This window comes from Rutidosis leptorrhynchoides, chromosome 1 (assembly GCF_046630445.1).
Source record: "Rutidosis leptorrhynchoides isolate AG116_Rl617_1_P2 chromosome 1, CSIRO_AGI_Rlap_v1, whole genome shotgun sequence".
NCBI classification, from domain to species: Eukaryota; Viridiplantae; Streptophyta; class Magnoliopsida; order Asterales; family Asteraceae; genus Rutidosis; species Rutidosis leptorrhynchoides.
In genome coordinates, this window is record NC_092333.1 from 55,050,047 (window position 1) to 55,074,440 (window position 24,394).

Genomic DNA, 24,394 nt, shown 5'->3' on the forward strand with positions numbered 1-24,394 from the left:
CTCTTTTATTACTTTCAACAGTTACGGTCAAAATTTAATATACTTAAAAAAAAAAGTTCAAAAATCTGTGTGCTTTTATATTAATTTCCAGTGAATGCAATATTTGAAACATAAATTAATTAAAGACACTAAAATCAAAACAAAAGTTGTTTTAAGGTTTATTATAGTTAATTCATTATTAATCGTGTCTTTCTTCTTACTTTATGTTTCACATCGATTCGTTAAAGTGAATAAATTATTCCACTCTTATCTGTAAATACAATCACTTGATAGATTACAATAATGCAATCGATTATGTAAACCTTGCCATATTGGCTCGGCAATTCAACAAATGTTGCAGGCCTTCTATCCACTTTTGTTTTTCTTCTTTAGTTGCGCATTCGAACTGTATTATTCTTTCGGAGGTTTCTATCCCAAAATATTGCCTCGGTTCATCGCTATCATCATCCATCTCTCTTCCAGGCCATGCTGGAACATCAAGATACACTCCAGAGACTACATCTGCATTTCAGATTAACATAAGGTACTTCTTAAATTATGTTTTGGGCCAACCTATCCCGAAACACCAGCCCGCCCAAAACACATTAGTGTATTCATATGATTTTATTCTTACATTTCTTCTTTTTTGTGAAAGTTCCTGCTATGTGCTTGCTTTTCAATTTTGCTACCACCTGTGCTCATTCATTAATATGAGGTGAAATATATATACATTATAACAAACATGAAACTTGTAAAACTGATGAAGATCTTATAGCATCATCACTAATTACCAGCCATTTTGTGTTGACCTTGAAAGAAACTTGCTTCCAATGAAGATCTCCTATATATAAAAAAAAAATAATAAAAAATAAAAAATAACCATAATATCATACTTATTTTTCGAACCTCATGCACACTTGTTTTACATAGTTTTACCTTTTCTTGTGAGTTTTAAAAGTTCCCCTCCTTTAGAAGCAAAGTTTAAAGCTGCAATTACATTTACTTCTTTACCTTCTTCACCGAACTCCTCAGCCAAAGCCATGTTTGCAGCACCTTTTTGCAGCCTCGCTCGTAACGTTGCAGCTCCTCTCAGTGCTGCAGTAATCATATTCCTGTTATTATAAAATTAATTATTATTTATTAATTTATTATATGTAAACAAACGTTACCAGTAGCTGCTCCTGCAGTTAGGGTCATTATGTCACCATTAGTCCTTGCAATACTTGCAGAGTTTACAGCTGATAATATCTGTTCATGATCAGCTCCCATATCCTCTGCAATCTCTATGCAATGTGAAGCCACTAAAGCCGCTGCTGATGCTATCGCGTTTAATGATTTTAAACTTGCCGTGTGCTCTTTATTATTAGCGGGATTTTTGGTTGCTGATGTGGCAGTTAGAGCCGCCACAGCAGCAGCAACACCTGCTACGGATACCGCTGCGTGCAGTTGAGCGTTGTGTGTTCTAAGTTCGTGTTTCCTTCTCTCTTTTTGATCTTTTATCCATCTTCCCATTGTTCTTCCTCGCATGATGTTTCTGTAAAGCTGTTAAGTAAAGTTTTATTTAGTATATGGAGGATTTTGGTAGTCAACGTAATGTGGCTCGGTCAAACTAGTCGACATACATACCCCATTCTTTAGTAACTGGTGACTAGACACAAAATCTTGATTGAGAGCTTGATGAATTAGGAACAATTCCTGCAACAGATTAAACTGTACCTGAATAATACTTGATATTACATGACTCATTAAGGTTAAGCTATAGTAAATTTGTTTAATCACAACTGTATAATTTAAACCATATAACCACAACACTGTACTAACTAAATTAACCCCATAACTACAAAAACAATAATTTGATGGAAGTAATATTATTCAGAAAGGATAAAAAAGTAGTTACCTTCATCTCATCAATTTTTCTTGGAGAAACAGGAGGGCTATCTGTTTTTGCTATTGGCTGATGAGGTTCCTGCATTAATACATGAAATGTGCAGGTTTATAAAAATCTTTATACCACTCAGAGTATTTCAAAACCTCAAAATAATGAAAAATATAGACAGTTCTGTTTTCTTAGAGATAAAAAAAATGAAAATAAACCTTTATATTCTCAACTATCCTAATCTGAGTTTATCCAAAAAGGGGATCTTACATGTTCTCCTGAGAATTCAGAGGTCTGAAGATGAGGTGGTTGATGATCACCAACATAGCAAAACAAGTTTGGTTTTTCAACGACATGCTTAGGTTCGAGACAATTGTGCGAAAGCGCTTTTGAGATTTCTACCGATGAAACACTCCACGACCTCCCAAGAAACTCCATAGATTCAGTCGGGGTCTCCGGCAGTGGACAAGCTGCCGGTAGCCAATTCTCAGCAACTTCCTCCTTTATGTTTTCCAGCCTATTCGTCCCACAACTTGACACGTTTGTCGACACTACACAAAAATAGAAATTATCATTTAAATAAATTATAACTCATATATTATTCATACATCATAGTTTTATCCTACTAACTTTTTTATGGTATCCCTTAATAAGGGCAGAAAGAGCGGAGGTGGCAAAGTGGCAACAACAAGAAAAATAACAGGTGAGCTTAGTTTTAAGCACCAACTGTTTACATGTGAAGTAAATAGAGGAAGTTGAAGCGGGGGTATATATGCTTGTAACTAGCTAGCGGGGGCTGCAATCGTGTCGATTATTTTTCCTTAATCTTGTGTGGATCCCAGGCCCTGGTTTTATGGTACTACATTATGGAAATGGGCCCATAAAATGGTTTACAAATATTCAAAAAATCAATTGAAATGACCACCTGCATTTCACATCTATCTGCATTCGGGCCCTCGTCATCAAAACTAAACAGGTCCCGGTGCCATCATGTTATAGTTTCGTTATGCAGTTTTATATTTATGTTAGTGATGATAAAGTTTTGTCTCCATTGGTTTTGCTTTTTTATCTTTTGTTCTGAATGTTGTGATGTGGGTCACAGTTTCATTTTCAAGCTGAGCTTACAAAATAAAACTGGAGTTTTATGGTGACACTACTATACAAATAAGAACGCAAACCCCTTTTCGAAACCGGTTTTATAAACTTTGGAAAAAACCGGTTCCGAAAGAGAAAAGAGATCGGTTTTCGGTTTTACGGAAACTGGAGACCGGTTTTTAGAGAAAATCGGTTCCGAATGTGTATCTACCAAACCGGTTTTACAAAAAAAAAAAACCGGTTCCATCTTGCAAACCTGTTTTTTTTTAATTAACCGGTTTCGATCCAAAATTATGTAATGGCTATCTGGACACAAAACGTTTAAAAAATATATTAAATAAATTAAATATTATTTTTGTCATCTGGACGAACTCTAATGGCAAGACACTTTCGGGGAGTCTTACTCCTTGTTCTGTATCTGCACCATTTATCCTCTTCATCCCCGATCAATTTCAAACACCATCAATTTCAAACACACATTTACTCCCCAATCAATTTCAAACACCATCATCCTTGAATTTCTAACTCTCCATTCAATTTACACATACATTTACTTCATTCCCAATCAACTTATACATTCATTTATTTTACTCAATTATATAATTTTAGTGGAATCTTTGTTTATAATTGATGATGATGATGATGATGTCCTTTTATCATTATATCAAAGTTAGATTTTAGATTGGTCCAAGGAATCTTTGTTTATAAAAGCAGCTTTTTATGATTGTGGTGTTATAACTTATACATAATACATATTAGAGTAGTTGAAATGTTCTGTTCTTATTGATTAAAAACGTTCCATATTAATTGATTTCGTTGCGAGGTTTTGACCTCTATATGAGACGTTTTTCAAAGACTGCATTCATTTTTAAAACAAACCATAACCTTTATTTTATAGATAAAGGTTTTAAAAAGCTTTACGTAGATTATCAAATAATGATAATCTAAAATATCCTGTTTACACACGACCATTACATAATGGTTTACAATACAAATATGTTACAACAAAATAAGTTTCTTGAATGCAGTTTTTACACAATATCATATAAGCATGGACTCCAAATCTCGTCCTTATTTAAGTATGCGACAGCGGAAGCTCTTAATAATCACCTGAGAATAAACATGCTTAAAACGTCAACAAAAATGTTGGTGAGTTATAGGTTTAACCTATATATATCAAATCATAATAATAGACCACAAGATTTCATATTTCAATATACATCCCATACATAGAGATAAAAATCATTCATATGGTGAACACCTGGTAACCGACATTAACAAGATGCATATATAAGAATATCCCCATCATTCCGGGACACCCTTCGGATATGATATAAATTTCGAAGTACTAAAGCATCCGGTACTTTGGATGGGGTTTGTTAGGCCCAATAGATCTATCTTTAGGATTCGCGTCAATTAGGGTGTCTGTTCCCTAATTCTTAGATTACCAGACTTAATAAAAAGGGGCATATTCGATTTCGATAATTCAACCATAGAATGTAGTTTCACGTACTTGTGTCTATTTTGTAAATCATTTATAAAACCTGCATGTATTCTCATCCCAAAAATATTAGATTTTAAAAGTGGGACTATAACTCACTTTCACAGATTTTTACTTCGTCGGGAAGTAAGACTTGGCCACTGGTTGATTCACGAACCTATAACAATATATACATATATATCAAAGTATGTTCAAAATATATTTACAACACTTTTAATATATTTTGATGTTTTAAGTTTATTAAGTCAGCTGTCCTCGTTAGTAACCTATAACTAGTTGTCCACAGTTAGATGTACAGAAATAAATCGATAAATATTATCTTGAATCAATCCACGACCCAGTGTATACGTATCTCAGTATTGATCACAACTCAAACTATATATATTTTGGAATCAACCTCAACCCTGTATAGCTAACTCCAACATTCACATATAGAGTGTCTATGGTTGTTCCGAAATATATATAGATGTGTCGACATGATAGGTCGAAACATTGTATACGTGTCTATGGTATCTCAAGATTACATAATATACAATACAAGTTGATTAAGTTATGGTTGGAATAGATTTGTTACCAATTTTCACGTAGCTAAAATGAGAAAAATTATCCAATCTTGTTTTACCCATAACTTCTTCATTTTAAATCCGTTTTGAGTGAATCAAATTGCTATGGTTTCATATTGAACTCTATTTTATGAATCTAAACAGAAAAAGTATAGGTTTATAGTCGGAAAAATAAGTTACAAGTCGTTTTTGTAAAGGTAGTCATTTCAGTCGAAAGAACGACGTCTAGATGACCATTTTAGAAAACATACTTCCACTTTGAGTTTAACCATAATTTTTGGATATAGTTTCATGTTCATAATAAAAATCATTTTCTCAGAATAACAACTTTTAAATCAAAGTTTATCATAGTTTTTAATTAACTAACCCAAAACAGCCCGCGGTGTTACTACGACGGCGTAAATCCGGTTTTACGGTATTTTTCGTGTTTCCAGGTTTTAAATCATTAAGTTAGCATATCATATAGATATAGAATATGTGTTTAGTTTATTTTAAAAGTCAAGTTAGAAGGATTAACTTTTGTTTGCGAACAAGTTTAGAATTAACTAAACTATGTTCTAGTGATTACAAGTTTAAACCTTCGAATAAGATAGCTTTATATGTATGAATCGAATGATGTTATGAACATCATTACTACCTTAAGTTCCTTGGATAAACCTACTGGAAAAGAGAAAAATGGATCTAGCTTCAACGGATCCTTGGATGGCTCGAAGTTCTTGAAGCAGAATCATGACACGAAAACAAGTTCAAGTAAGATCATCACTTGAAATAAGATTGTTTTAGTTATAGAAATTGAACCAAAGTTTGAATATGATTATTACCTTGTATTAGAATGATAACCTACTGTAAGAAACAAAGATTTCTTGAGGTTGGATGATCACCTTACATGATTGGAAGTGAGCTAGCAAACTTGAAAGTATTCTTGATTTTATGTAACTAGAACTTGTAGAATATATGAAGAACACTTAGAACTTGAAGATAGAACTTGAGAGAGATCAATTAGATGAAGAAAATTGAAGAATGAAAGTGTTTGTAGGTGTTTTTAGTCGTTGGTGTATGGATTAGATATAAAGGATATGTAATTTTGTTTTCATGTAAATAAGTCATGAATGATTACTCATATTTTTGTAATTTTATGAGATATTTCATGCTAGTTGCCAAATGATGGTTCCCACATGTGTTAGGTGACTCACATGGGCTGCTAAGAGCTAATCATTGGAGTGTATATACCAATAGTACATACATCTAAAAGATGTGTATTGTACGAGTACGAATACGGGTGCATACGAGTAGAATTATTGATGAAACTGAACGAGGATGTAATTGTAAGCATTTTTGTTAAGTAGAAGTATTTTGATAAGTTTATTGAAGTCTTTCAAAAGTGTATAAATACATATTAAAATACTACATGTATATACATTTTAACTGAGTCGTTAAGTCATCGTTAGTCGTTACATGTAAGTGTTGTTTTGAAACCTTTAGGTTAACGATCTTGTTAAATGTTGTTAACCCAATGTTTATAATATCAAATGAGATTTTAAATTATTATATTATCATGATATTATCATGTATGAATATCTCTTAATATGATATATATATACATTAAATGTCTTTACAACGATAATCGTTACATATATGTCTCGTTTAAAAATCATTAAGTTAGTAGTCTTGTTTTTACATATGTAGTTCATTGTTAATATACTTAATGATATGTTTACTTATCATAGTATCATGTTAACTATATATATATCCATATATATGTCATCATATAGTTTTTACAAGTTTTAACATTCGTGAATCACCGGTCAACTTGGGTGGTCAATTGTCTATATGAAACATATTTCAATTAATCAAGTTTTAACAAGTTTGATTGCTTAACATGTTGGAAATATTTAATCATGTAAATATCAATCTCAATTAATATATATAAACATGGAAAAGTTCGGGTCACTACAGTACCTACCCGTTAAATAAATTTCGTCCCGAAATTTTAAGCTGTTGAAGGTGTTGACGAATCTTCTGGAAATAGATGCGGGTATTTCTTCTTCATCTGATCTTCACGCTCCCAGGTGAACTCGGGTCCTCTACGAGCACTCCATCGAACCTTAACAATTGGTATCTTGTTTTGCTTAAGTCTTTTAACCTCACGATCCATTATTTCGACGGGTTCTTCGATGAATTGAAGTTTTTCGTTGATTTGGATTTCATCTAACGGAATAGTGAGATCTTCTTTAGCAAAACATTTTTTCAAATTCGAGACGTGAAAAGTGTTATGTACAGCCGCGAGTTGTTGAGGTAACTCAAGTTAGTAAGCTACTGGTCCGACACGATCAATAATCTTGAATGGTCCAATATACCTTGGATTTAATTTCCCTCGTTTACCAAATCGAACAACGCCTTTCCAAGGTGCAACTTTAAGCATGACCATCTCTCCAATTTCAAATTCTATATCTTTTCTTTTAATGTCAGCGTAGCTCTTTTGTCGACTTTGGGCGGTTTTCAACCGTTGTTGAATTTGGATGATCTTCTCGGTAGTTTCTTGTATAATATCCGGACCCGTAATCTGTCTATCCCCCACTTCACTCTAACAAATCGGAGACCTGCACTTTCTACCATAAAGTGCTTCAAACGGCGCCATCTCAATGCTTGAATGATAGCTGTTGTTGTAGAAAAATTCTGCTAACGGTAGATGTCGATCCCAACTGTTTCCGAAATCAATAACACATGCTCGTAGCATGTCTTCAAGTGTTTGTATCGTCCTTTCGCTCTGCCCATCAGTTTGTGGATGATAGGCAGTACTCATGTCTAGACGAGTTCCTAATGCTTGCTGTAATGTCTGCCAGAATCTTGAAATAAATCTGTCATCCCTATCAGAGATAATAGAGATTGGTATTCCATGTCTGGAGACGACTTCCTTCAAATACAGTCGTGCTAACTTCTCCATCTTGTCATCTTCTCTTATTGGCAGGAAGTGTGCTGATTTGGTGAGACGATCAACTATTACCCAAATAGTATCAAAACCACTTGCAGTCCTTGGCAATTTAGTGATGAAATCTATAGTAATGTTTTCCCATTTCCATTCCGGGATTTTGGGTTGTTGAAGTAGACCTGATGGTTTCTGATGCTCAGCTTTGACCTTAGAACACGTCAAACATTCTCCTACGTATTTAGCAACATCGGCTTTCATACCCGGCCACCAAAAATGTTTCTTGAGATCCTTGTACATCTTCCCCGTTCCAGGATGTATTGAGTATCTGGTTTTATGAGCTTCTCTAAGTACCATTTCTCTCATATCTCCAAATTTTGGTACCCAAATCCTTTCAGCCCAATACCGGGTTCCGTCTTCCCGAATATTAAGATGCTTCTCCGATCCTTTGGGTATTTCATCCTTTAAATTTCCCTTTTTTAAAGCTCCTTGTTGCGCCTCCTTTATTTGAGTAGTAAAGTTATTATGAATCATTATATTCATAGATTTTACTCGAATGGGTTCTCTATCTTTCCTGCTCAAGGCATCGGCTACCACATTTGCCTTCCCCGGGTGGTAACGAATCTCAAAGTCATAATCATTCAATAATTCAATCCACCTACGCTGCCTCATATTCAGTTGTTTCTGATTAAATATGTGTTGAAGACTGTTGTGGTCGGTAAATATAATACTTTTGACCCCATATAAGTAGTGCCTCCAAGTCTTTAATGCAAAAACAACCGCGCCTAATTCCAAATCATGCGTCGTATAATTTTTTTCGTGAATCTTCAATTGTCTAGACGCATAAGCAATCACCTTCGTTCGTTGCATTAATACACAACCGAGACCTTGCTTTGATGCGTCACAATAAATCACAAAATCATCATTCCCTTCAGGCAATGACAATATAGGTGCCGTAGTTAGCTTTTTCTTCAATAACTGAAACGCTTTCTCTTGTTCATCATTCCATTCAAATTTCTTCCCTTTATGCGTTAGTGCAGTCAAGGGTTTTGCTATTCTGGAAAAGTCTTGGATGAACCTTCTGTAGTAACCAGCTAGTCCTAAAAACTGGCGTATGTGTTTCGGAGTTTTCGGGGTTTCCCACTTTTCAACAGTTTCTATCTTTGCCGGATCCACCTTAATACCTTCTTTGTTCACTATGTGACCGAGGAATTGAACTTCTTCCAACCAAAATGCACACTTTGAAAACTTAGCGTACAATTCTTCCTTCCTTAATACTTCTAACACCTTTCTCAAATGTTCACCGTGTTCTTGGTCATTCTTTGAGTAAATAAGTATGTCATCAATGAAAACAATGACAAACTTGTCAAGGTATGGTCCACACACTCGGTTCATAAGGTCCATGAACACAACTGGTGCATTAGTTAAACCAAACGGCATGACCATAAACTCGTAATGACCGTAACGTGTTCTGAAAGCAGTCTTTGGAATATCATCTTCTTTCACCCGCATTTGATGATACCCGGAATGTAAGTCAATCTTTGAATAAACAGACGAGCCTTGTAGTTGATCAAATAAGTCGTCAATTCTCGGTAGTGGGTATCAGTTCTTGATGGTAAGTTTGTTCAACTCTCGGTAGTAGATACACAACCTGAATGTACCATCTTTCTTCTTGACAAACAAAACAGGAGCTCCCCACGGTGGTGTGCTTGGTCGAATGAAACCACGCTCTAAAAGTTCTTGTAATTGGCTTTGCAGTTCTTTCATCTCGCTGGGTGCGAGTCTGTAAGGAGCACGAGCTATTGGTGCAGCTCCTGGTACAAGATCTATTTGAAATTCAACGGATCGATGTGGGGGTAATCCCGGTAATTCTTTCAGAAATACATCGGGAAATTCTTTTGCAATGGGAACATCATTGATGCTCTTTTCTTCAGTTTGTACTTTCTCGACGTGTGCTAGAACAGCATAGCAACCTTTTCTTATTAGTTTTTGTGCCTTCAAATTACTAATAAGATGTAGCTTCGTGTTGCCCTTTTCTCCGTACACCATTAAGGGTTTTCCTTTTTCTCGTATAATGCGAATTGCATTTTTGTAACAAACGATCTCTGCTTTCACTTCTTTCAACCAGTCCATACCGATTATCACATCAAAACTCCCTAACTCTACTGGTATCAAATCAATCTTAAATGTTTCGCTAACCAGTTTAATTTCTCGATTCCGACATATATTATCTGCTGAAATTAATTTACTATTTGCTAATTCGAGTAAAAATTTACTATCCAAAGGCGTCAATGGACAACTTAATTTAGCACAAAAATCTCTACTCATATAGCTCCTATCCGCACCCGAATCAAATAAAACGTAAGTAGATTTATTGTCAATAAGAAACGTACCCGTAACAAGCTCCGGGTCTTCCTGTGCCTCTGCCGCATTAATATTGAAAACTCTTCTGCGGCCTTGTCCATTCGTGTTCTCCTGGTTCGGGCAATTTCTAATAATGTGGCCCGATTTTCCACATTTATAACAAACTACATTGGCATAACTTGCTCTGACACTACTTGCTCCGCCATTACTCGTTCCGACACCATTTGTTCCTTTCGTTCTATTAACCCCTGGTCCGTAGACCTCACACTTCGCCGCGCTATGACCATTTCTTTTACACTTATTGCAAAATTTGGTGCAGAACCCCGAGTGATACTTTTCACACCTTTGGCATAGCTGCTTCTGATTGTTGTTGTTGTTGCGATTATTATTGTTGTTGGGATGATTGTTGTAGTTACTGTTGTTGTTGTTGTTGTTGGGCCATTTGTTGTAGTTGCGATTGATGTTGCGATTGTTGGGATAATTGTTGCGATTATTGTTGTAATTGCTGTTGTTGTTGTATTGGTGATTCTTATCACCGTTTTCCTCCCACTTTCTTTTGACTTGCTTCACATTGGCCTCTTCAGCAGTCTGTTCTTTAATTCTTTCTTCAATCTGGTTCACTAGTTTGTGAGCCATTCTACATGCCTGTTGTATGGAGGCGGGCTCGTGTGAACTTATATCTTCTTGGATTCTTTCCGGTAATCCTTTCACAAACGCGTCGATCTTCTCTTCCTCATCTTCGAATGCTCCCGGACACAATAGGCACAATTCTGTGAATCGTCTTTCGTACGTGGAAATATCAAATCCTTGGGTTCGTAACCCTCTAAGTTCTATCTTGAGCTTATTGACCTCGGTTCTGGGACGGTACTTCTCGTTCATCAAGTGCTTGAATGCTGACCACGGTAGTGCGTACGCATCGTCTTGTCCCACTTGCTCTAGATAGGTATTCCACCATGTTAACGCAGAACCTGTGAAGGTATGCGTAGCGTACTTCACTTTGTCCTCTTCAGTACACTTACTTATGGCAAATACCGATTCGACCTTCTCGGTCCACCGTTTCAATCCGATCGGTCCTTCAGTTTCATCAAATTCCAAAGGTTTGCAGGCAGTGAATTCTTTGTAGGTGCATCCTACACGATTTCCTGTACTGCTAGATCCAAGGTTATTGTTGGTATGTAGCGCAGCCTGTACTGCGGCTATGTTTGAAGCTAGAAAAGTACGGAATTCCTCTTCATTCATATTCACGGTGTGTCGAGTAGTCGGTGCCATTTCCTTCAAAATAGTCAAATGGAACAAGTTAATCATACAGAATATTAAGAGTAGTTAATAGTATTTCGTAGCATAATATGAACTCGTTTATAAAAGCTTTTTCTTCATATTAGCGTTTTATAAGTTTAAATTCGGGTAGTACCTACCCGTTAAGTTCATACTTAGTAGCTAATATACAATTCAACTACTAAAATTCTATATGAAAAACTGATTATAATAATATTTCGCGTTCAAACTTTTACACAATATTTTACAAACTTACAATACCGCTTATTTTACATATAGCATGAACTATAGCACACAATAAATTTGATACAAGATGGTTGTGAAGATAATTCTAGCTAGTACACAAGTCGTTCAGCAAAGGCAATAAAGATACGTAATTCATACGTCCAGAAACAAGTCATGCATTCTGGTTTTACTAGGATTACTTCCCATCCTTGGTCTTGTGGAACATAACCATTATGGCCGTTGATAAGACAGCATGTTGTAACGTCGTCAAAGGGACGAGGGTTATGTAATGTCCATCAGTCCCGTAACAATCTAAAAACCTCATTCTTACCCCAATTACCGACTCCGTCACTTGTGGGAACGTTTTGTTTAATAGTTGTAGCCCGATGTTCTTGTTCTTACTTTGGTGAGAAGCGAACATTACTAATCCGTAAGCATAACATGCTTCTTTATGTTGCATGTTAGCCGCTTTTTCTAAATCACGAAGTCCAATATTCGGATATATTGAGTCAAAATAATTTCTTAACCCATTGCGTAAAATAGCATTTGGGTTCCCCGCAATATATGCGTCAAAGTAAACACATCGTAACTTATGGATTTCCCAATGTGATATCCCCCATCTTTCGAACGAAAGCCTTTTATAAACCAAGGCATTCTTGGAACGTTCTTCGAATGTCTTACAAACTGATCTCGCCTTAAATAGTTGTGCCGAAGAATTCTGACCGACTCTAGACAAGATTTCATCAATCATGTCTCCGGGTAGGTCTCTTAAAATATTGGGTTGTCTATCCATTTTGTGTTTTTATACTGTAAAATAGACAAGAGTTAGATTCATAAAAAAAATATTTATTAATACAAGCAATTTTTACATATATCATAAAGCATAAGCACACTATATTACATATATTACACCACACGAATACAACTATCTTATTCCGACTCGCTTGTTTCTTCTTCTTCGGTTTTGGTTCGTTTTGCCAAGTTTCTAGGGATATATGATGTTCCCCTAATACGAGCCGTCGTTTTCCACATTGGTTTAGAAAAACCTGGTGGTTTAGAGGTTCCCGGGTCATTGTTACAACTTAAGGACTTCGGGGGTTGACGATACATATAAAGTTCATCGGGGTTGGAATTAGATTTCTCTATTTTTTTATGCCCTTTCCCTTATTATTTTCTTTTGCCTTTTTAAATTCAGTTGGGGTAATTTCTATAACATCATCGGAATTCTCGTCGGAATTCGATTCATCGGAGAATTGGTAATCCTCCCAATATTTTGCTTCCTTGGCGAAAACACCATTGACCATAATTAACCTTGGTCGGTTGGTTGAGGATTTTCTTTTACTTAACCGTTTTATTATTTCCCCCACCGGTTCTATTTCTTCATCCGGTTTCGATTCTTCTTCCGGTTCCGATTCTTCTTCCGGTTCCTACTCTTCTTCCGGTTCCTCTTCGGGAACTTGTGAATCAGTCCACGAATCATTCCAATTTACATTTGAATCTTCATTATTATTAGGTGAGTCAATGGGACTTGTTCTAGAGGTAGACATCTATCACATAATATCAAACGCGTTAAGAGATTAATATATCACATAATATTCACATGTTAAAAATATATAGTTTCCAACAAAATTTGTTAAGCAATCATTTTTCAAGTAAACACGGTCGAAGTCCAGACTCACTAATGCATCCTAACAAACTCGATAAGACACACTAATGCAAAATTCTAGTTCTCTAAGACCAACGCTCGGATACCATCTGAAATGTCCCGTTCTTATTGATTAAAAACGTTCCATATTAATTGATTTCATTGCGAGGTTTTGACCTCTATATGAGACGTTTTTCAAAGACTGCATTCATTTTTAAAACAAACCATAACCTTTATTTCATAGATAAAGGTTTTAAAAAGCTTTACGTAGATTATCAAATAATGATAATCTAAAATATCCTGTTTACACACGACCATTACATAATGGTTTACAATACAAATATGTTACAACAAAATAAGTTTCTTGAATGCAGTTTTTACACAATATCATACAAGCATGGACTCCAAATCTTGTCCTTATTTAAGTATGCGACAGCAGAAGCTCTTAATAATCACCTGAGAATAAACATGCTTAAAACGTCAACAAAAATGTTGGTGAGTTATAGGTTTAACCTATATATATCAAATCATAATAATAGACCACAAGATTTCATATTTCAATACACATCCCATACATAGAGATAAAAATCATTCATATGGTGAACACCTGGTAACCGACATTAACAAGATGCATAAATAAGAATATCCCCATCATTCCGGGACACCCTTCGGATATGATATAAATTTCGAAGTACTAAAGCATCCGGTACTTTGGATGGGGTTTGTTAGGCCCAATAGATCTATCTTTAGGATTCGCATCAATTAGGGTGTCTGTTCCCTAATTCTTAGATTACCAGACTTAATAAAAAGGGGCATATTCGATTTCGATAATTCAACCATAGAATGTAGTTTCACGTACTTGTGTCTATTTTGTAAATCATTTATAAAACCTGCATGTATTCTCATCCCAAAAATATTAGATTTTAAAAGTGGGACTATAACTCACTTTCACAGATTTTTACTTCGTCGGGAAGTAAGACTTGGCCACTGGTTGATTCACGAACCTATAACAATATATACATATATATCAAAGTATGTTCAAAATATATTTACAACACTTTTAATATATTTTGATGTTTTAAGTTTATTAAGTCAGCTGTCCTCGTTAGTAACCTACAACTAGTTGTCCACAGTTAGATGTACAGAAATAAATCGATAAATATTATCTTGAATCAATCCACGACCCAGTGTATACGTATCTCAGTATTGATCACAACTCAAACTATATATATTTTGGAATCAACCTCAACCCTGTATAGCTAACTCCAACATTCACATATAGAGTGTCTATGGTTGTTCCGAAATATATATAGATGTGTCGACATGATAGGTCGAAACATTGTATACGTGTCTATGGTATCTCAAGATTACATAATATACAATACAAGTTGATTAAGTTATGGTTGGAATAGATTTGTTACCAATTTTCACGTAGCTAAAATGAGAAAAATTATCCAATCTTGTTTTACCCATAACTTCTTCATTTTAAATCCGTTTTGAGTGAATCAAATTGCTATGGTTTCATATTGAACTCTATTTTATGAATCTAAACAGAAAAAGTATAGGTTTATAGTCGGAAAAATAAGTTACAAGTTGTTTTTGTAATGGTAGTCATTTCAGTCGAAAGAACGACGTCTAGATGACCATTTTAGAAAACATACTTCCACTTTGAGTTTAACCATAATTTTTGGATATAGTTTCATGTTCATAATAAAAATCATTTTCTCAGAATAACAACTTTTAAATCAAAGTTTATCATAGTTTTTAATTAACTAACCCAAAACAGCCCGCGGTGTTACTACGACGGCGTAAATCCGATTTTACGGTATTTTTCGTGTTTCCAGGTTTTAAATCATTAAGTTAGCATATCATATAGATATAGAATATGTGTTTAGTTGATTTTAAAAGTCAAGTTAGAAGGATTAACTTTTGTTTGCGAACAAGTTTAGAATTAACTAAACTATGTTCTAGTGATTACAAGTTTAAACCTTCGAATAAGATAGCTTTATATGTATGAATCGAATGATGTTATGAATATCATTACTACCTTAAGTTCCTTGGATAAACCTACTGAAAAATAGAAAAATGAATCTAGCTTCAACGGATCCTTGGATGGCTCGAAGTTCTTGAAGCAGAATCATGACACGAAAACAAGTTCAAGTAAGATAATCACTTGAAATAAGATTGTTATAGTTATAGAAATTGAACCAAAGTTTGAATATGATTATTACCTTGTATTAGAATGATAACCTACTGTAAGAAACAAAGATTTCTTGAGGTTGGATGATCACCTTACAAGATTGGAAGTGAGCTAGCAAACTTGAAAGTATTCTTGATTTTATGTAACTAGAACTTGTAGAATATATGAAGAACACTTAGAACTTGAAGATAGAACTTGAGAGAGATCAATTAAATGAAGAAAATTGAAGAATGAAAGTGTTTGTAGGTGTTTTTGATCGTTGGTGTATGGATTAGATATAAAGGATATGTAATTTTGTTTTCATGTAAATAAGTCATGAATGATTACTCATATTTTTGTAATTTTATGAGATATTTCATGCTAGTTGCCAAATGATGGTTCCCACATGTGTTAGGTGACTCACATGGGCTGCTAAGAGCTAATCATTGGAGTGTATATACCAATAGTACATACATCTAAAAGCTGTGTATTGTACGAGTACGAATACGGGTGCATACGAGTAGAATTATTGATGAAACTGAACGAGGATGTAATTGTAAGCATTTTTGTTAAGTAGAAGTATTTTGATAAGTGTATTGAAGTCTTTCAAAAGTGTATAAATACATATTAAAACACTACATGTATATACATTTTAACTGAGTCGTTAAGTCATCGTTAGTTGTTACATGTAAGTTTTGTTTTGAAACCTTTAGGTTAACGATCTTGTTAAATGTTGTTAACCCAATGTTTATAATATCAAATGAGATTTTAAATTATTATATTATCATGATATTATCATGTATGAATATCTCTTAATATGATATATATATACATTAAATGTCTTTACAACGATAATCGTTACATATATGTCTCGTTTAAAAATAATTAAGTTAGTAGTCTTGTTTTTACATATGTAGTTCATTGTTAATATACTTAATGATATGTTTACTTATCATAGTATCATGTTAACTATATATATATATCCATATATATGTCATCATATAGTTTTTACAAGTTTTAACGTTCGTGAATCACCGGTCAACTTGGGTGGTCAATTGTCTATATGAAACATATTTCAATTAATCAAGTCTTAACAAGTTTGATTGCTTAACATGTTGGAAACATTTAATCATGTAAATATCAATCTCAATTAATATATATAAACATGGAAAAGTTCGGGTCACTACAGTAGTTGTCTGGGGTAAAACGGACGCGAGTTGGTTGATTATGTGGTAAAAAGCAACGCTTCATCTATCTCTATTGGGGTGTTGTTTTGAGGCGTTTTTGAGGCATTTGTTGAAATCCAACAACAAAAGTAACGGGTGTTGCTTTGGTTATATTATTTTTTTTATTAATTTAATAATATAATATTTATCATTTTTTAATACTTACCCGATTATATTTGAACACATTATCACAATATTACTAAAACCCAACACTACCAATACTCCACACCAAAATCCAATACTATCTAATCATCAAAAAAGTACAAAAATTAACTAACACCAACAACTAACACCAATTACCAGTAAAGGTTTTGTTACCCTTCAATTTTCTTTAAATATTACTCCGTAACATTTATACCCATTAATTCAATTTTGTATTTACCTTTTTATACATATATTAATATTAATATTAATATTAATATATTATTATTAATATATTAATTAATATTAATATATAAATATATTAATTTAATATTTTGATATTAATATTAGAATAAAGTTAATTTTTTTATATTTAAAGAAAATACACCATAGTGTCACCGGAGACACTTTAGCAATACCTTACATTGATTTCTCGATGACTATTGACTGTTAGTTTTACTTGCATGTAGCATGTTTGGTCGATCGTTAGAGTGTTTTCGTTTCGACCTGTCTCTTTCTCTTTGGTTGGGTTTGCTTCTGTTTCAATTATGGTGATTACTAGGATGACATCGGGTCGGGTTTGGGCCGAGTTTAAGTAAAATCATACTGAACCCGATTAAGAAACCTTGTCTCAAACCTGGACTCATACCCGTCAGGTCCTCATTTACTTACTAACTGTCGTGTTAGGGTAAACGGGGATCCCCATTTACTTACTAAATCTCGGGTTATCGGATTTTTCACCGGTACCGAATATCTCCGTTGTTAGTCATTCTCTTTCTCCGCTCATCTATTTTTAATTTTTGTTTCAATAATGTTATTAAAATGAGTAATAAATCTAAATGACTATATGTAAATATCGAAAAATAGTGTAATAGCACATTTATATTATTAGTAATAATTTTTATTGTTCTTATTAATGAAATATCCCCTTCGGGTCAGGGATGCGGGTTTATGGGTCGAGTATATAGGCTGGATATGTGGGTTTGTATTAAGCTCATCTCCATACCCGAATCCGCAAAAAATTTAAAATTATCCCCATATCCGGCTCATGATCTGAATACCCGAACCCGATCCAAAAGTATTGGGTTTCGAGTTTACCCATCGGGTACGGGTCTTTTTCACGTAATGATTACAAGATTTTGAGTGTACTTGTTGCTTTAAACAAAAAGAATGAAAGCGGAAGACTTCATGATGCGAATTAACTGAAATTATGGAACAAAAGATAGTACAAGATTTTTTTGATATAAGGTGTACAATGTATGAAAAGGGGTCCCTCTAATTACTAGTATGATTTGGAATGTCCCCTTTAAACTTGTTAGTGCTCTTTAAAGCAATCTAGAATGCGATTAGTGCAAATTCCTAATTATGCCTCATTATCACAAAAATCTCACACAAGTATATTTATATGAAAAATGCTAATGACAACTCATAGGATTGTCATTAAGATGTAACTACCAACCATTTTATAACCAAATTTAAAAACCGACGCCCTCTCAAAATTAAATGTAACCCACGTTCATTTTTCCCTAATAAAAGTCAATTTTTTGTTTCCTCCTTTTCATACTTATCAAATAGAGTACTCCGTAAAAAGTGAAGATTCACTATCGATTAGATGTAGATATAATATAGCATTGTACCTTGGCGAATTAACGTCAACATGTTCAAATTTGTTACTGGATTTAAAATGGAAACAAGAATGGAAACGAAAACTGATACAGTAATAAACTGAAAGAATGAGAAACTTGTGATGAATTGAAAGGACCCGTTCATATACATTATAAACGATTCACAATAGTTGATAACATTGCGAGGTATTTGACCTCTATATGATACATTTTACAAACATTGCATTCGTTTTTAAAAGACAATCTTTCTTTACATCAAAAATTGACAGGCATGCATACCATTTCATAATATCCACTATCCAACTATAAATTGATTTAATAATAATCTTTGATGAACTCAATGACTCGAATGCAACGTTCTTCGAAATATGCTATGAAAGACTCCAAGTAATATCTTTAAAATGAGCAAATGCACAGCGAAAGATTTCTTTAACACCTGAGAATAAACATGCTTTAAAGTGTCAACCAAAAGGTTGGTGAGTTCATTAGTTTATCATAATCATTTATTTCCATCATTTTAATAGACCACAAAAATTTCATTTCCAGTTCTCATAAATATACGTCTCATGCATAGAGACAAAAATAATCATTCATATGGTGAACACCTGGTAACCGACATTAACTAGATACATATAAGAATATCCCCTATCATTTCGGGATCCTCCTTCGGACATGATATAAATTTCGAAGTACTAAAGCATCCGGTACTTTGGATGGGGTTTGTTAGGCCCAATAGATCTATCTTTAGGATTCGCGTCAATTAGGGTGTCTGTTCCCTAATTCTTAGATTACCAGACTTTAATAAAAAGGGGCATATTCGATTTCGATAATTCAACCATAGAATGTAGTTTCAATTACTTGTGTCTATTTCGTCAAACATTTATAAAAGCGCATGTATTCTCAGTCCCAAAAATATAAAGGGTAAAAAGGCAAATGAAACTCACCATACTGTATTTCGTAGTAAAAATACATATAACGTCATTGAACAAGTGCAAGGTTGGCCTCGGATTCACGAACCTAAATTAATTATATATATTTATGATTTGGTCAATATTTGTATAACAAATTAGGTCAAGTCATAGTGTACCACAATCCTAATGCTCGAGACTAATATGCAAAAGTCAACAAAAGTAAATTTGACTCAAAATAATTTCCAAAAATCTATACATGATTAATATATAGTTTAAATATCGTTGTTTTATATTTTTAAATATTTTTAAAAGATTTATTGAAGTAAATAATATAATTTATTTATTAATAAATAAAATTTTATATTAAATTTATATAATAAAATATACTTTTATATATATATTAAGTAATAAAATTTATAAGGTTCATTTAATATCATAAAGATAATATGATAGGTATTATTAAAGTAAGTTATTACACGTAGTAAAATATGTTTGTATCACATATTTATTTGATAAAATAATATCTATAATGATAGTAAGTAAAAGTTGTATTATTTTGTAATAATAATTATTATTATAAAAATATCAATATTTATAATTACTAAGATGACATTAGATAAAACGATAATTCTAATTATGATAACTTTAATATTTACGATGATTTTTAATATTATCTTTAAAATAATAATTCTATTTAAAATAATAATAATAATGATATTTTATAGTAACAATGACATTTCTATTAAAATGATAATTTTTGTTAAAATGATAGTTTTAATACTAACGATACTTTTAATAATAATAGTAATGATAAAAATAATAAGAACGATAATTTTATCTAAATCAATATCTTATAATATTTTAATTTCATCATGATACTCTTACCCATTATTTCCTAATCGTTTTGTTTAATAGCTTTTAATCGTCTTTTATATCGTGTTCATAATAATGATAATAATAGTAATCAAAATAATTAGGTGTTACAAATATTTGTTTTAATTACACTAATATTAATAATGATAGTTACTATAACATTATTAACGATAATACTAATAATTATCTTAATGATAATATAGTAATAATAATAATAACAATAACAATAACCATTTTTAAATAATGATATATATATTAATAATGATAATAATAATAATAATACCAATAATAATAATAATAATAATAATTGGATAATAATAATAATACTAATTATAACTTTAACGATAATAACGATAGTAATAATAAAAAAATTACAATTTTTAATGATAAATTCCTTTTATTGATAAAGATAATAATAATGATAATAATAAGATAAAACTAGAACGACGATAAAAACGACGATAATAATAATCATTTTTAATAAAAAATATCGAAAATTCAATTGATTATAACTTCTAATCCGTTCATCGAAACCATTCGATATCTAAAGGAAAAGTTCTTAATTTTTCGCTAGCTTTCCAAGGACATGCATATCTTATACCTTATCTCAACCGCAAGTGTAACTAATTCAACATTCAACCTAACCTGTCTAAGGGCAATATCAAAAGTACAAGCATGCATAATCCTAAATACTCAAGCACTAGTCAGGGATACACTATTAGTATGTAAAAGTTAAATTATGAGTACTCACGTATCAATATTGAGATTCAATATTGCAGGAAAGGTACGTAGACGCAACGGAAATGATAAACACTATATTGACCTCACGAGCATACCCATGAACCATACTCAATCACCTCCATAGCTATAACCCATAACTTCCTTAATCCTATCCCACTCGAAAAACAATTTCGAAATCACTCGGACAGCACTCCGTCGTAATATTTTATGTATATTAATAATATCTTGAAATAATACGGAGTAAATATATATATGTAAATCGATTGAGAGAGTTTAGAGAAAAATATTTTCAAGTTTCTATGAAATAATGAAACCTATTGAATTCTATTTATAATAGATTTTTGAATTATTAAAGTGAATTATTAAAGTATGAATTATTAAAGTGAATTATTAAAGTATGAATTATTAAAGTGAATTATTAAAGTATGAATTATTAAAGTAAATTAATAAAGTATGAATTATTAAAGTGAATTATTAAAGTATGAATTATTAAAGTGAATTATTAAAGTTAGGATAAAGTAAAAATAAAGTAAAGGTAAAGTTTAAGTATAGTAAAATTATAAAACTATGTACGTATAATACGCGTATAAATATATATAATATTAATTTAAATCGTTATATATATAAAATAAAATATAAATATCGTTATCTTTATCATACTAGTTAAGTAATGAGTTGTCAAAAGTGGTTCTAGATATTTATAAAAGTTATATACGTTTTAATAATAAAGTTCTTTTTAAACTAAAAACGTTTTTGTACGTTTGAAACTAAATAGATCAATCGAGTCTTTATGAGATTCAATCTTCCACTATCCTTTGTCTAGTTCTCAATGATTGACAATTTGTTCTTATTTATAAATCACTTTACCATTTTCTGAATATTGTTAAAATGGAAAGATTTCTCAAATTAACGTGAGCCTTTCAACAGAGACTTGTAATCATAATTCAATATATCTGATAATTCAATCATTTGATCTTATCTTCTAATTCCATTGATAAATATTTTGAAACAGATACAATCATATAAAGTATTTAATCTAATATTTTGTTTACGTTTCAAGTTATAATATATATACACATATACATATATAATCATATTCGTTTAATGGTTCGTGAATCGTTGGAACTTGGTCGAGGTTGAATGAATGTATGAACATAGTTTAAAATTCTTGAAATTTAACTTAACAAATATTGCTTATCATGTCGGAAACATATAAAGATTAAAGTTTAAATTTGGTTGGAAATTTCCGGGTTGTCACATGAATTGGGTGTTGAACTAGTGGGATGGTGGAGATTTTTATGGATTCTTTTCATTTATCATTTTATCATTTACTGCATTAAAGAAAAAAGAGGAAACAAAAATTGACTTTTATTAAAATTGGACGTGGGTTACACTTTACAGTTAATTTTGTGGGTATCAGTTTTAAAATTTAATTATAAGATGGTTAGTAGTTTGTTTTTAATGACAACCCTAAGGGTTGTCATTAGCATTTCTCTATTTATATTTGTTAGTCCGGGTGTTTAGATTTTGAGGTCCGGGTGTTTAGATTTTGAGTAACACTTATGAATTATAGTGCTAATTTTACATATTAATTCTTTTATTCAACGCGGATTAGGAGTCCTTCACAAGTCCAAATGCGATGTCGAACCCACAACCTAATCATTTTCGGGGAGGAAGATTCCTACCGCTCCTCAGGAGAAAACCCTCACGACGAATCCATACGGGGCATTGCATGTGGTAAAACCCCCTCAGTGAAGCTCGAACGCAAGACGTCCGCAACCTCCGAAGCCTATAAATAGGCGGATAACCTCAAGGGAAGCCTCTGTTAGACCATTCATTACGGTAGATGATTTTGTTGTGGGGTTGTGAGAGGGATTTTTGTTGACGTGCCATTTTTGTGGGATTGAGGGGGCACTGCAGTAAAATGTATTGTTGTGGTGTTGTGTTGTTGTGGCGTGCTGATGTGGCTTTTTTTAAGTTTAATTAAATAACAGATATTTTTATTGAAAAATTAGTAAATATAAATAAAAAACACGCGAACTTTATAAATTCAAATCCTAAAAGAAGAAAAAAATAATTCATAATTAAAGTCTTAAAATACATTAAAAAGTTCTAAAATAAAAAATTACGATAACTTAAAGTCCTAAAATTTAATAATACGATTTGATAAAACAAATTTAATATTTTTCGTTAAACGAGTCCTGGCTCACGTAGCCTGACTCGAGACTACTTGAATCGGATGGCGTCCGATCATAACTCGATTGGCCTAACTTTACAAGATACAACTCAATTCGACAAGGTCGTGTCTTGGCCCGTTCTTTTTGCGCATCCCATTGCTCATCCGTAAACAGAACCATCAACCCTTTTTTTGTCTACGTCATAATACACAATATCCATAAGCTTAAACAAAAGTAATAATATGATAGATATTCAAAACGTTTAAAAATAACATTAAAATAAGTATTTCGTCATCTAGAAAACCCCGAGTGGAAAAGACACCTTCAGGGAGTCTTGCTCCTTATTCTATTTTAAGGTGATCTTAGAAATTTCAGCACAATCTAAAACTGAAAATTATGCACCGCCAAATGTTGTGTTGCATATTAATGGGTTAAAAGTTGTATTTAGTAAAATGATATTAGTTTAAAAATTATATGCTTTATACATAATTATAATGTGAGTGAAATAATAGGCCTTAAAACTATTTATTCCATTTTAAGTCAAGCTTAAACAAAATAATAATATGATAGAAATTTAAAACGTCTAAAAAGAACATTATAATGAATAAAATACCATTTTCGTCATCTAAAAGACCTCGAATGGCAAGACACTTTCAGGGAGTCTTCCTCCTTATTCTCTGTTAGGGTGATCTTAAGAATTTTAGTACATTCTGTAATCGAAAATTACGCGCCGCCAAATGTTACTCCATTTAGCGGCGCATATAAATGAGTTGAAATTTATATTTAGTAAAGTGATATGAGTTTCAAAATTATATGTGTTGTACATAATTACAATGTGAGTGAAATAATAGGCCTTAAAACTATTTATACCATGCTAACTCATGCTTGAGCAAAGATAATAATATGATAGAAATTCAAAACATTTTAAAAGAACATTAAAATGAGTAAAATACCATTTTCTTCATCTAGACGACCTAGAATGGCAAGACACCTTCAGGGAATCATTCTCCTTGTTCTTTTTCAGGGTGATCTTAAAAATTTCAGCACATTCTGAAATCGAAAATTATGCGCC

General features: G+C 32.5%; 1 protein-coding gene across 1 annotated transcript; it reads right to left on the reverse strand.

Moving 5' to 3' along the window:
• Positions 1 to 292: 292 nt before the first annotated feature.
• Positions 293 to 23,947, reverse strand: LOC139870911 (VAN3-binding protein). Its single transcript, XM_071858694.1, has 11 exons — positions 23,936 to 23,947; positions 23,356 to 23,517; positions 22,868 to 22,934; positions 2,126 to 2,406; positions 1,877 to 1,945; positions 1,606 to 1,674; positions 1,149 to 1,521; positions 916 to 1,074; positions 771 to 820; positions 614 to 671; positions 293 to 501 (listed from the first exon to the last, which is right to left on the reverse strand). Exons 1-11 carry the CDS (start codon positions 23,945 to 23,947, stop codon positions 293 to 295), a joined length of 1,509 nt encoding a protein of 502 aa, XP_071714795.1.
• Between the last annotated feature and the right edge of the window lie 447 nt (positions 23,948 to 24,394).

What these genes read in the sequence shown, in the direction of transcription:
- LOC139870911 (XM_071858694.1), bottom strand. An exon ending in GTAGTCTCGAGTCAGGCTAC is followed by an intron (nt 22,935 to 23,355) that starts GTGAGCCAGGAC and finishes GCCTATTTATAG; the next exon opens with GCTTCGGAGGTTGCGGACGT. An exon ending in ACCAGTTACTAAAGAATGGG is followed by an intron (nt 1,522 to 1,605) that starts GTATGTATGTCG and finishes TTTACTTAACAG; the next exon opens with CTTTACAGAAACATCATGCG.